The sequence below is a fragment of the Canis aureus genome, chromosome 12 (assembly GCF_053574225.1).
Source record: "Canis aureus isolate CA01 chromosome 12, VMU_Caureus_v.1.0, whole genome shotgun sequence".
Taxonomy (NCBI): domain Eukaryota; kingdom Metazoa; phylum Chordata; class Mammalia; order Carnivora; family Canidae; genus Canis; species Canis aureus.
In genome coordinates, this window is record NC_135622.1 from 6,431,662 (window position 1) to 6,446,112 (window position 14,451).

The window sequence follows — 14,451 nt, forward strand, 5'->3', positions numbered from 1 at the left end:
TGTCTCTCATGAATAAATAAATAAAATCTAAAAAAAAAAAAAAAAAAAAAAGAAAGAAAGAAAGAAAATGGCTATAGGGGCACCTGGGTGGCTCAGTTGGTTAAGTGGCTGCCTTTGGCTCAGGTCATGATCTCAGCATTTTGAGATCGAGCCCGGAGTTGGGCTGCCTGCTGGGTGGGGAGCCTGCTTCTCCCTTTCCTTCTCCCTGTTTGTGTTTTCTCTCATTCTCCCTTTCTCTCTCAAATAAATAAATAGAAGATTCAAAAAAAAATAAAATGGCTATAATATATTAAGTGCTCAATGAACAATAGAACAATAGGGTAGAATTCAGGTTGCCTGGTTCTCAGTCCTCAGCCCATTTCTCATTTGATGTAAAAACTTTCCCACAGTGAAGGCTCACCATGACATGTAATTCTAAGAATGTACTGCTTGGTTTTTATGACCACAGATTTTGTTTTCTGGGACTACTTTTGTTGATCTTTAAGCTGGAGGTGGGGTCAGAAAATATAGCTTTGTCTTTTGGCTTTGCCACTAACTTGCCATATTATCACAATTGGCCAAGTCACAAACCCCCTAGATGTTCTAACTTAGAGCTAAAAGGGCCACTTAGAGCTAGCAACCATCCAGCTTGACTGCTTTCTTTTACGTGTGAGCAAACTGAGGCTCATGGAGGGGAATGTCTCATCTAGAGTCACAGAGAAACAGCTGGGACTCGAAAGAGCCCCTCTTTCAAGGCTCTTGTTCACAGATAACTTCCAGAAAATCTTTTTCTTTTTTTAAGATTTTATTTATTCATGAGAGACAGAGAGAGAGAGAGGCAGAGACACAGGCAGAGGGAGAAGCAGGCTCCATGCAGGGAGCCTCATGCGGGATTCAATACCAGAGTCTGGGATCATGCCCTGAACCAAAGAGAGACACTCAACCACTGAGCCGCCCTGGTGTCCCACTTCCAGAAAATCTGGAAAATCCATCCTGGCATCTTCATGATTCAGAACTTCAGGAGAGGCCAGGTGTGGTTAGCGGTTGGGATGGCCCTTCTCCGCAAGTGACCAGTTTCTCTACCAAGAGGAACTGAACCAGCTTCACACCTACTTTCCGGATGTGCCTTTGGACTGCGTGGTGATCAGATTCAAAAGTGCTGCAGCATTTCAGAAGGCAGGAGTTACACGAAGCACACATTTTATAGTATGGACTTGTATGCAGTCTATCTCCAGGCCCAAAGACTTGACTTAGAAAAGTCTGGAACCACTCTGGACCAATGACAAGAATAAGAGGGGCCTGATTTGAGTGGAGACTTGTACCTCCCTTCTTCTCCACTCTTGTCCCCCAGGGTCTGAATGCCTAGTGAAATAACAAATGCACAGTGAAATTAATATCCTCCCCACCTCCCGTGTTTGCCTCACCTCTGACAGTCACCTTCCCCCACCCAGTGTCTGGTGAGCATCCTTGTTGTGTCACCCTAACCAGCCTGCTGCACTGCCAAATTCTGCATCAGGTTGGCTAGTTGGATCATACTTGAGAGGAGTCTTTACTGGAAACATTAGAAAATAAGGAACTAACATATTGAGTGTCTACTATGTGTCGGATACTGTTCTGGGCGCTTCCATACGTCCACATATTGTTTAATCCCCATGAATAAACATTCCCTTTTTTCAGATGAGGAGGAAACTATGAGGCTAAGTGACTTGCCTAAGGACGCACAACTGGAGCATGGAAGCAGGGTTTGAATCCCACTATTCCCTAGGAAACAGGGGGCCCACCTCTGATTTTTGTTTCAGTTGTTCTTGTTACAATTTGACATCAATGGAACACCAGAGCCTGTTGTTTGGCCCGCCAAAAACCCGGCAGTAGACACTGCCGCAGCCAAGAGCACTTAGTGGCTAAAAAAGGAAATAACTTTCTATATGTGAATTCTGGCCAAATGGTGGCAGATGCTGAAGAGTCTGGGAATCCTGACCACTGTGGGCTGAGGGCTTCGATGGAATCATTAATTCTAGGAACAGCATATGCAAGGGATGGCTAGCCAATAAGCCAGGGGCTAAAAGGAAAACCCTGGGCCTCTTAAGGGAGAGTGGGAAAAGCCCTGCCTGGGGAGCTAAGAGACCAAGCAGAATTCAGGTCACAGGTTTGTCACCAGCTGTCCATGCCAGGGCCTCTTTGATTTTCTTCCCCTTTTAGAGACACAGCAGGAAGGTAGGCTTTGGAGTCAGGCACACCAACTGCAAGACACTTATGCAGCATTTGCCACTTGTGTGACTTTCTACAAGTTACTTGACCTTCAAGCCTCAGTTTTCTCAGCTGTGAAATGGGATACTAACTACTTTCCTAGCAGAGTTAATATAAAGGTTAAAAGTATAGTTGTAAATGTGTCACACATGGAAAACACTCAATTTAGTGCTATCTGTTATCACTATTACTTAAGTTCCCTGGACCCTGGTCTTCAGCTTGTATTAAAATAAAGGATTGATTTTGATTAATGTCTAGATTCCTTTCAGCTCCACCATACTATGAATCTATGACAGGAAGGTGGAAATAATAAAGAATAATAATAATAAGGAAACCTAAGTGTCTCATAAATATAATTTTCATTAATAACTGCATAGGTTTTAATCAACCTCTTAGGAGTAATTAATAAGAACCTCTCAATATTTCATTAAAATCGAATATTTCCATTTGCCACCACCTCCTACTCATGTCCAGTTAAGTATTTCTTCTCCTAACAATTTAACAAGAAAATTACTTATCCCAGCATAATTCTCCTTCCCCACTTTGCTCCCTTTCACCTCCTTGGCTTTGAAACCATTGTCTGCTAGCTGGGTGTTTCTGAGTGAACCACTCTGTCCTTGCTAGAATAAAATAATGTAATTGGGAGAGGTTAATTATCTGCCATTGGCTGGAGTCAAAGGAAAACAAAAGTGACACTTCATCTTCTCCATCTGTCTCCTCTCATCTCAGTCTCCCTCTCTCCTCTTCAGTGATCAAGGTTCCGGGGTACAAGCCCCCACTGGACTTCTGAGAAAGTTGACCATAAGGCCTAGCTCACTAGCTGTAGCTGTATCACCTACCTAGTTGTTTCCCCTGAGGCTACCCCAAACCTCAGTCAGGAAAAGAGTAGAAATTCTAAATGTGAGAATTACCCCCCAAGCACTTACAAATCAACTCCATCAGTCACCTGCAACACTCACCTTCTGTCAAAGTGGCCAGCCTCTGGTAAGGTTTTTTTTTTAAAAAAAAAAAGGAACTTTAGGTTATTTAGATAGAATCTAGCACAGTTGTTAAGGCAGGGGTATTGCTGTCAGACAAGATCAGAGCTGGGTTTGGTCTCCAACTCCACCACTTAGCAGCAAGTCCCCCTCAAGTGATGTTGCTTAATCAACCTCTCTGAGCCCGTATAAAGGGGACAATCAAATGAGAAAAAATATATCAAGAAACTCATAGAATGTCTGGCAAACAAAGAGGTCTCAATAGTTTAATTTTATTATTATCATTATCACCGAGATTTGTTTCTTGTTATGTAACTTAAGATAAACTGGGAAATGGAGCTGAGAATCTCCAAGGATAATCAAAATTGCTGAAGTAGCTGAAGATGAAGACCTCTTTCTTCTGCAATCTTCCCTATTTCTCCCCATTTTAGTGAGAAACTATTGGGGGGAGGGAAAATCAGAAAGATGTATATTAATGAATAAGTTACAAAGGAATTCTGAGATGATGTTATATTTGGTGCTTTACTTTATAAAGCCACCTTTGATGTCTGGCATAGCACTGGAGCTCAATAAATACTTTCTGAACTGGGTTGCACTCACGTGATATTCTGTCCAAGGATCCTTTAAGTGAGGCCCTTTGGGTCCTTTTACAACAGAATTCTCTTACTTGGGAAGCAAGTCAACCCTGCTCTGTACCACATTCCATTGTGTCAGGAGTGGAATTCTAACATGGGCCCAGAGTGCTGTTATTATTACTGTAAATAACAACCTTTATTGAGAACCAGAGATCTGTTAGATAATGTACAGAACATGTGTCATTGTCCAGAATTAGACTCAGACTCTGTGGAGTGGTCTTATAATCTAATTTTGACAAACTTGGGTGAGCTCCCCAGTGATCTGTGGGGAGGAGGTAGGGAAGAAATAGTCCATGGTGAGCAGATGTGTCTCTGTTCTAGATACACCCAGTCCTGCTTGGCTGAGCCGAGGACTTTGTTTCGGGCAGAAGGAAGGCTCAGTGACTTCTGTCTCTCCAGTGTTCTAGTCACCACAGTCATTGTTCAGGTCCCAAAGGTCACATCCTAGGGAGCCCATCTACTGACATTAGATGTTTTGAGTGAGCTGAATGTTGTAATTCGTTTACTGTTGTTGATTTTTAAAAGTGCATGAGTCAGCCTACCAGGTGCAAGGCACAGTATTAAGCACTAAGAGGGAAAGGGGGGTCCAGGGACTTAGGGGAAGGCTACAATGATGAACAAATATGGGCCTTGTCTTCAAGGAGCTTAGGGTAGAGTTAGAGAGATAATACACAGTCAGTAGAGCAAATAATTCTCATTATGTGTTTGAAACCCTAATGGTTTTACAGTTCAGTCCAAGGCCCAGCTGCTGACCTGGGGTGGGGGTGGGAGGCAAAGAAATTAGAAAAAGTGCTATGTGTGGCTCCAGAGGATAGAATAAAAGGAAGAGAATTTTCAAGGCATCCCTCTGGTAGCTCCCTGCTCACTTGCAATATGCTTTCTTGAGCCGGAGAGACAGGGTGCTGTTTTAGGAGTGTACTGGGTGGCACCTGTCAGCCTACCTAGTGTAGGCTGCAGCTACTACTAAAGGGCTGCCACCAGCAGGGTGATTATTGACTGGGACGTGCCTTATGTCCCCACCCCATTTGAGGGCTGTGTACCATAAGGGTCTGCCCACAGGAACAAGTCATGTACTGAACATGGTCTATCGTAGGGGTTGAGAAATACTCTAAATTCCTAGGCATGACCTCCAAAGCCCTCCATCCTATTCTGCAGACTACTTCCCTGTTTTGCTCATTGTCCTCTAAAACCATGCTGGTTTTCATTCACTTGGTGGATTTATTTATGTGGTTGCCTTTTTCTGGAATGCCCCCATCTCTCCTGCACCTCCCTCTACTCCTCACCTCTACAAACTTTACCTCTACCTAACTCCTACTCAGGGGTTGCCTCTTCAGGAAAGCCCAATATATTTGCAAGTTTGGTTGTGTTTATATCCCTCACTGGACACTGAATTCCTTCAACATAGAGTGTTACTGATCTTTGGGTCCCTAACTTCTAGCAAATAAGTGGACACTCAGTAAATGTTTGTGAAGGTGAACTGAATTGTACTTTCCCATAACCCCCTCAGCGCTCCCACCCAGTGATGGTCATATCAAGGGAGCATCATAAATATTTGCTTCATTGCTTAAAAGCTGACCGCCAGGTCTTATCATTAAATGGCAGTCATGTCTCAAATAACGCACTTCCCTAGGGGACAAAGGAGTTCTTGAAGTTCTGAAGTGGGGAGACATAAGAATTGATGGGCTCCACCCTCAGAGGAAAGATGGAGGGCACTTTCTGGTGTGCATCAGATTTGATCAGAAACTCTGGAGTGGTCTAATTTCTACCTCCATTCATCATCATTTCTTTGAGCAAATCTCTTACCTTCGTAGATGTCTCCTCTGCAAAAACAGAGGCAATAACCATCACCCCACAAAGTGGTTATGAGGATTCCTCCATTTAACAATAAAAATTGAGTGTCTCTATGTTCTATTCAGTCACGAACAAAACAAATATGGTCGTCTTGAAGTCAACAAGAGAAGGGAGGAGAAGCACATCTTGAACTGTATACAGTTTTATTTATTATTTTTTTTTAGATAGGGAGAGAGAGAGAGAGAGAGAGGTGGGGAGGGGCAGAGGGAGAGGGAGAGAATCTTAAGCAAGCTTGACACCAAGCACAGAGCCCAACACAGGGCTCCATCCCACAACCCTGAGATCACAACCTGAGCTGAAATCAAGAGTTGGACACTTAACTGACTGATTCACCCAGATGCCCTGTAAGGTTTTCTTTCTTTCTTTTTTTTTTTTGCTAGACTTAAGAAGGACAATTTGATCCTCCCTAGGATCACTTTGCAATCTTACTGCTAGATCAAACATTTTTTTCAGTCATTAACAGAGCATTTATTATGTACCTAATGTGAGAACCTAATGCAATAAAAATACAAAGAAGAATACAGGGCTTTTGACTTTAAGAAGTCAATTACTTATTTGAAGGGAAAAGCTGTTAAATGCTTGAGGGCAGGAATCATGCCTGATTTTGTTAATTTCATAGATATCATTGAATAATGCTTAATATGTGCCAGGTCTGATACCTCTTAGGTATTATTTTCAGTACCCAGAACAGTGGTAGGTACATAGCAGGGACTCAATAAAGTACTTGTGGATTGGCTGATAGAAAGAAAATTTTGGAAAATTGGTGTAAGGCCACGTATAAGTGAGAATGTATCCTACATCCTGAATGGTAATTTGGAGTCTTTATAATTTAGGAGACCAAAATGGGTTGAGATCAATTTGAGAAAAGACTTCTCCATTTCTACCTAGATCTGGGGGGTCAGAGGAGGAGGTCCTAGCTATGAGTTTATGTTAACCTCTAAGGTGGTTTTCATTGAAAACTTTGTCTGTGTAGGGAGGCAACGATGCTAACACTAGATTGGGAAGATAGGTACCTGAATTTTATTTGTAGTCATATAATACACAAAGTAAGGGAATAAAATGATCCATGCTCATTATACACAAAAGTCTTCCTTTGGACCTTTCCCTCTTGTCTAAGCACCATGTCACTATTACCAAATGAGTTCCCTGGTGACTCTCCCAAGTGTTTGTTTTGTCCCAGGATATGACACATTGACAGTAGATGCTGGAGATTTTGGAGTGAAGAAACTACAGAGTAGGGATATTCTCATATGGGTTCTAGGGACCATCTCTTTTGCCTTGGAGTTTCAGAACTTGTATCAGTTGCAAAGCGCTGTAGAATTCAATTACCCAGGGCTCCTTAGAGGGCCCTGACCTAATGAGGCCCCCCAACCTAAGTCAGAGTCAACCTCTTGCCATGTGTTCCCATAGCACCCTATATACTTCCTTAATGTTAACACACATGATGCTTTTCTGCAATGTGTTTGATCTCTCCCCTCCATTAAGGGATTTAAAGGCAGTTTAGTTCAGTAAAGTCAGGGACTCTTTGTCTTTTTAACTGCTGTGTCTTCAGTGCCTTATATGACACCTGGTAACCACTCCTATTAAATGGATGAATGAAAGAGAAGAAGGACTCTATAGACAGAGGGAGAATGAGGAGCTAAGACAAAAAAGTGAGATGGTGTGGGCCATGTACACATGTATGGGGAGTCATGCAGCCTAAGTGTGGGGTATGTGAGTGGAGAAGGAATAAGATAGGATGAAGCTGTGTTGTGGAGGATCTCAAGTACAAGTTAAAGAGTCTGAACTTTATAAGCAGTAGGAAGCCAGTGAAGATCACAGCTAAAGCAGTGAGGTATATTATGACCATTGTATTTAATAGAATTTATTCATGGCATGGGCAGCTTCCTTTGCCCCTCCTAACACACTTCCTGCCAAGAAACAGATAATAATCTACAAAGCATTTTATACGCTCTACACCCAGTAAACTCAATGGGTATTTAATCTACATATTTCTTTGGCTGAGGTTGTAGGGGCCTCAAAGAGATGCAGTGTAGCCGGGAAACTGACTTTCATATTATAAACTGAGCAGCTGGTACATGGTAGCAATGTTAAGTTTCTCTGACCTCACCTGGGTCAACCAGGAGGTCACAAATGGGAGGTCCTGCACACTATTTCCTGCCACCAGGGCACACGGTTGGGGGGGTCTACCCCCCAACCCTGTCAGCTAGTCTCTTGTTCCCTCCCCATGAGGCAGCCTATCTGATATAACCGTCTTTCTCCTCTTCCACAGGGTTCCTTTCTGGTACCTTTCTTCCAGGTGGGATTTCTTGCACCACAAGTGAGGGGGTCAGCAATCAAGCCTCTTGGCAGACTAGACCAGAGTGTCACATTCTTTGCCTGGCCCTATTTTTAGACCTCCCAGGGGACTTGCAAGGAATGAGTGGCAGAGCCAGAAGATCAAGGGAAAAGACTGCAGGGATTGGAAAACTTGCCCCAAATTTTGGAAGAATATGACATTTGTTTCTCTTTTTTCCTTTTTGTTTCTTTTTTACTTCCATTTATGTTTCCCTTTCACTTTCTCCCTTCTGGTCTTCCCCGTGTTTCTCTCTTCCTTGTAATGCACTTCTCTCTACTCTTTCTTTCTTCCTCCTCCATTCTTGTCCTCCCCAAACACTTTCTTTGCTAGTAAAGCCTGCCTTTTATTCTTTAGTTCTTACATCCTGAGCACTGTGCCAAGTGCTTTTTATACATCACCTCGTAACACTTGATGAGCTAAATAAGAGTATCCTTACTTTGCAGTTAGGGAAACTGAGATACAGATCCAGTAACTTCTCCAAGCTCAGAGATATTACCAGGGATTTGAACTCCCCTTAGCTACCCCCAAACTATCTTCTCCTAACCACTACCTGGTCTTTCTTTTTCCATTCCCAGCTTCTGCTTTTCCTTCTTTTTGCTCCTGCTCTTCCCTTCTCTCCCTCTGCTTCCCTTCTCTCCCTCCTCTTCTTCCCCTCCCCTCTCTCAGACACTCAGCACATCCTGGTCTCTGTGTGGATGACCCTGAAGATGCTGAACACTATGCACGTGCCTAGAAGAGATGACAGATGGTTCGAACTCTTATCTAATCAGCCATTTTCCCTTTGAGCAAACACCACAATTTTCCACATTTTGGCAGAAGGGAGGGGGACCCTTCACCACTTAAGGGAAAGGGCAGATGTCTGATCACAAACCAGAGGAAAGGCCTCACCACCTGTTGGGTCTTTGATATGGAGGATAACAGAGATAAATCCCTTTCCACTCATGTGTGGACTCTCAGGGTTGGGAAGCTGGGGCAGGGAAAAGATAGCACCAGGAGGCTGGTCTCTGTCAAGGTATCAACTCAGGAATCAAGGATGCCAGCACGGAGAAATATGGCACCCTACCCTGTCCTTCCTCATTTGCCTAAAAAATGTTCAGATAGGATTCAGGGGCACATTGGCAGCAAAGATGTAAAGGCCAAAGCTTGAACTTGATAATATCTAAGGTCCCATTAGATTCTGAGGTTTTATGATTGCAAGAGGGAAATATTTATGTTCAGGTCTTTTCTTTCTTTCTTTCTTTCTTTCTTTCTTTCTTTCTTTCTTTCTTTCTTTCTTTCTTTCTTCTTTCTTTCTTTCTGTCATTCCGTTGGTTAGGATTGGTTAGAGGCTTAAGCCATAAGGACACTTATTGCTCATTAAGTAAGAATTCTGGAGGTAGGAGATTCAAGAGTTGATTCAGAGGCCTCAGGACATTGGCATTGGTTGGCATTTCTGAGAACAGCCTGAGACATCTTGGCTCACATAGCTCTGTCCATAGGCAGGAAGTAGTGGGGGTGGTGGGGTGTGTGTGGGAGGGGACCTCCAGTGAGGAACCTTCCATTTATCCAGGAATGGAAAAATAGTTTCTAGAGTACTCCCTTTACGTCAAACTCCTGCCATACTTGACCAGATCTAACCGCAGTGTAGAAAGTGAAATCTGGCCTTTTCACCTTGCTGATGGGATGCAGGCAAGGATTAGGGAACTGATTTGTCACACCAGAGTGTGCCACCCTTCATTCACTCAACTAAGATTTACTAAGCACCCACTCCACAGGTCAGGCTCTGGGCCAGGTGATGATGATGAAACAGGAAAAGGCAATCTCTGTTCTCAAGGAGCCCCTACTGGAAGAACACAGATGGACAGGGGGCCACAAAACAAGAAGGCAAGTGCTAGGAGGGAACTGAGGGTCCCTAGGGCACCACAGGGACAAGCTGACAGGCTCAGCTTGAAGGAGCAGGGAGCACTGGAGGGAGCCATAAGGGTTAAATTCTGAGGGGTAAGAGGGCATGTAGGAGGGCTTCGAAGAGGGCACCTGGGAATCTTCCAGGATGTGGCATGGTGGGGGGAAAAAAAGGAACTAATGAGGACAGACAGGAAATGAGGCTAAAGAAGCAGGAAACAGCCTGCTGACAGAAGGTTCTGTATGGGACATAATGGTCTGGGGCATTTATTCTGGATGAGCAGGTCTGTGCGCGGGGATCTTCTGCAGAAGGACAAGGCAAGTCATACACCAGGAATGGCTGCATTGCACTGCGATGTTGGAGATGGGCATTGCCAGCTGCCTGCCAGCTGGAGAAATCTGAGCACTCGTCTGCAGCACCCAGAGCTGGTGTGACCCAACACGGTTTTGTTCGCCACCTCCCAATATAGCTCAGGATGGTTCTGAAGGTTAGAAGATGCCTTCTGAGAGGCCAAACTTGCTAACTCTACCCTCACTTCCTCCTCTTCACCTAGTTCTGCCTTCTGGACCAAAATAATTCTTTTTCACCTCAGCCATTCAAACATAGGAATGAATATTTGAGTTATGATTCAGTACCCATGTACCGCATCTCATTTTACCCTCAAAACTCTGATGCAGCTGTTTCCCATCCCCCTTTTACAGGCAAGGATGCAGACTCAGTGAGACACACAGCCAGACTCATGAGGGCAGCGAGCAGTCCTATGTGCTTCCCACCTTACCAGTGTTTCTCCAGACTTGGTCTTTGTACCGCCTGCCTCACAGTAACCTCAGCAGCTTGGGGCAGATCCTGGTTCCAGGGGCATCCCCAGATCTCCCAAAGTAGACTCTCTGGAGGTAGCAGCATAGAACCCACACTAACATGCTCTTCAGTTGATTTCTAGATCCATTCAAGTGTGGGAATCACACTCTAATCTTGCTAACATGACAATTTCTAATATATTTCCTTTTACCTTTGCTGGTTTGAAAAAAAAGAGAGCTTTTTAGGTGAATTTGACTCATGAGCTGCACTTTCTTAAAGAATGGATCAGTGGAATCCTAGAGCATGATTGGACCTCCAGATTTTGCAGAAGCATCCCTCTCCTCTTCTCTCTTTCTCTCTGTCCCCTTTACAGAAGTCCCGGGGGCCGTCTGCTGCTGAGCCAAGATGGGTGACTGGAGCTTCCTGGGCGAGTTCCTGGAGGAAGTACACAAGCACTCCACAGTGATAGGCAAGGTCTGGCTCACTGTCCTTTTCATATTCCGCATGCTGGTGCTGGGCACAGCTGCCGAGTCATCCTGGGGGGATGAGCAGGCAGATTTCCAGTGTGATACCATGCAGCCTGGCTGTGGGAATGTCTGCTACGACCAAGCCTTCCCCATCTCTCACATCCGCTACTGGGTGCTGCAGATCATCTTCGTGTCCACACCATCTTTGGTGTACATGGGCCACGCCATGCACACGGTGCGCATGCAGGAGAAGCGGAAGCTGCGGGAGGCTGAGAGGGCCAAAGAGGCCCGGGGCGCTGGCTCTTACGAGTACCCAGTGGCGGAGAAGGCAGAGCTGTCCTGCTGGGAAGAAGTGAATGGAAGGATTGTCCTCCAGGGCACTCTGCTCAACACCTATGTCTGCAGTATCCTGATCCGCACTACCATGGAGGTGGCCTTCATTGTGGGCCAGTACCTTCTCTATGGGATCTTCCTGGACACACTGCATGTCTGCCGCAGGAGTCCCTGCCCCCACCCCGTCAACTGTTATGTATCCCGGCCCACAGAGAAGAATGTCTTCATTGTCTTCATGCTGGCTGTGGCTGCACTATCCCTCTTCCTCAGCCTGGCTGAACTCTACCACCTGGGCTGGAAGAAGCTCAGACAGCGCTTTGTCAAGTCTGGGCAGGGCATGGCTGAGTGTCAGCTTCCTGGACCCTCGGCTGGCATAGTCCAGAACTGCACACCACCCCCTGACTTCAATCAGTGTCTGGAAAATGGCCCTGGGGGGAAATTCTTCAATCCCTTCAGTAACAAGATGGCTTCCCAGCAGAACACAGACAATCTGGCCACTGAGCAGGTGCAAGGCCAGGAGCCAATTCCTGGGGAGGGTTTCATTCATATCCGTTATGCCCAGAAGCCTGAGGTACCTAATGGAGCCTCCCCAGGTCACCGCCTTCCCCATGGCTATCAGAGCGACAAGCGCCGTCTCAGCAAGGCCAGCAGCAAGGCCAGGTCAGATGATCTATCAGTGTGACCCTCCAATGTGGGGGAACCAGGACCAGGTGGGAACAAAGGAAGCTCAGAGAGGGAAGATGTATCCCTACTGACCCCATCTCTCATTCTCATACCTGCTCTGTTCCTTTTGGGCTTCAAGTCCCAATGGCATTGCTCATTTATTCCAGAAGGTAGGACCAGGGCTCTGTGAATGCAGGCAGAAACATGGCTTCCCTCTCAGGCTGCTGTCCCTTCCCATCCTCTACTCAGTGTGTGTAGAAGGCTTTTGGGTTCTTTAGTCAACTGGGTAGAGGAAGAAAAGGGAACAGTGGTAAATCTGGCCTGGGAGGGATAGCCAGAAGGATAGAATGGCTCTCTACATACCAGCCACCACATACCAGATGGTCTCCAAGTTTCTACAGCTTCCTTGACCTGATCACCCTTCTTCTTGCAAGTAATAGCCCAAAGTTCCCAGCCAATAAAGAGCATCGATCAAGGACCTTACAGTAGATGTGCTCTTGAATCTGTTGTCTCAATGGGTTAAATCCTGAGTGACGGTGAGGTGGCCTTGGGCTGTCCTTGGCTGCCTTCCCTCTACCCAGTCTTACTTAAAAAGACATCCTTGGAACTTGACCAGCAGCCTCAACTTTACAAGTGCTTTGGTATGTACCTCTGGCAAATGTCCCATCTTGGTGATGCTGCAGCCTTTACTTCTGCCAGGGTGACAACTAGCCCATGGGGGTGTAAGCTCCCCCAGAGAGTGACTATATACACAGGCTCCACTGGAATCCTTGCCACCACCTGTCATCCTGAGGCTCTTTTACAGCTCAACCTGATGATAGAAACCATCCCATCCCTTTCTCCCTTAGCTGTTCACCCACTGCTCCCCGAAAGACCTTATTGACCAGAGTGCCCAAGAAGCCATCGTCCTTTCTCAGATCCTGACCAGATCACCAGTCACGAAGGCCATTGGAATTTCCCCAGGTCTTATTAAAACAAAGAGGGCATTGTGCTTCTCAGATTCCCTTTGGGAAAAAAATAATTCTGCTGTGAAGATAAAAATAAAAAAAAAAGAGAAAATACTGGAAAACTGTTTTTCCCTCCTATTTATTTCCCTTTTTGACTGCCAACTTAAGAGTGCCAAGAGGAGGTGTGATGACAGCTATGGAGACCCCAAATCTCTCTCTCCCTGGAGAGTTTAGCAGGGGCATGGAAGCAGTAAGGGAGTCTCCAGCTCTCTTAGCAGGGGCCTCATTTAAGAGCACAGAGATTCCTATGTTTCCCTGGTACTCCTAATGAGACTGCTGGAAAGCAGTGGTGACTGCAGACTGTGGAAAAGCCCTGCCTTCCCAGGGACTGGCCTGCTTTCTTGGTTCAGTCCATCCATAATGGGGTGGTTGCCATTTTGGATGAAAGTAAAGGATGCTTAGAATTGGATACTGAGATTTAAAGGGAGATGATTACTTTTTTAAATGCATGTGTGTGTGTGTGTGTGTGTGTGTGTGTACACTGATAGAGTGGGTGAAGGTGAAGGGAGTTTGAAATAAGGAAAGAAAACCTTGGATGAACTTGTGTCTTCCTGCCCTCACCTCCAGAAGCTGGTGGAGAGGCTGAGCCTCACTACTGCCAGTGGCATTGGCCTACACAGATGAGAGGAGAGGACAGAGGAGAGTGAAAGCTCAGGAGGCTCAGCCTCTGCCCCCCTTGCCCATCTCCAGGCCCCTCTGCTGATGTTTGGCTGCTATTGGTGGGTGGAGAAAAGGATGAGGGTAGAGAAGTAGATGGGACTAACCCAGATGCCATTTAGGGAAGAATGACTGGTCATCAGAGGCCCCTGGAGAGGACATCTTTTTATCTATTGTCTGACATTGGCATTAAGACTGTCTCCAAAACAAAACAAAACAAAGACTCTCCTTCCATCTCTGAAATGAGTTTTGTGAAATGAATGTTCTTAGATTAGAAATCCTGTGAGATCAGTCCTTGGTGATGGGGACTTTCAGGAATGAAACAGGAAATAATATATGTAGTTTGTCTTAATAAAATTTGGCCCTGTACATATTTCTCTTTTGTGTCCCTTCCATGCCATGACCTTGAAAAAAAATGGCGGGGCGCCTGGTGGCTCAGCGGTTGAGCCTATTGTCTCAGGGTGTGATCCCGGAACCCCGGGAACGAGTCCCACATTGGACTCCCTGTGGGGAGCCTGCTTCTCCCTCTGCCTGTGTGTCTGCTTCTCTCTGTGTCTCTCATGAATAGATAAATAAAATCTTTTTTAAAGAAAGAAAGAAGGATGATAGACTTTGTG

General features: G+C 45.4%; 1 protein-coding gene across 2 annotated transcripts in view; it reads left to right on the forward strand.

Moving 5' to 3' along the window:
* Positions 1-14,207, forward strand: part of GJA5 (gap junction protein alpha 5) — a 40,032-nt gene extending 25,825 nt beyond the window's left edge. For both annotated transcript variants that reach the window (XM_077842556.1, XM_077842555.1), the window contains one exon: positions 11,081-14,207. In XM_077842556.1, the coding sequence (XP_077698682.1) occupies positions 11,113-12,189 (1,077 nt within the window). In that variant the 5' untranslated portion in view covers positions 11,081-11,112 and the 3' untranslated portion in view covers positions 12,190-14,207. The remainder of the gene's footprint in view (positions 1-11,080) is intronic.
* Positions 14,208-14,451: the final 244 nt, after the last annotated feature.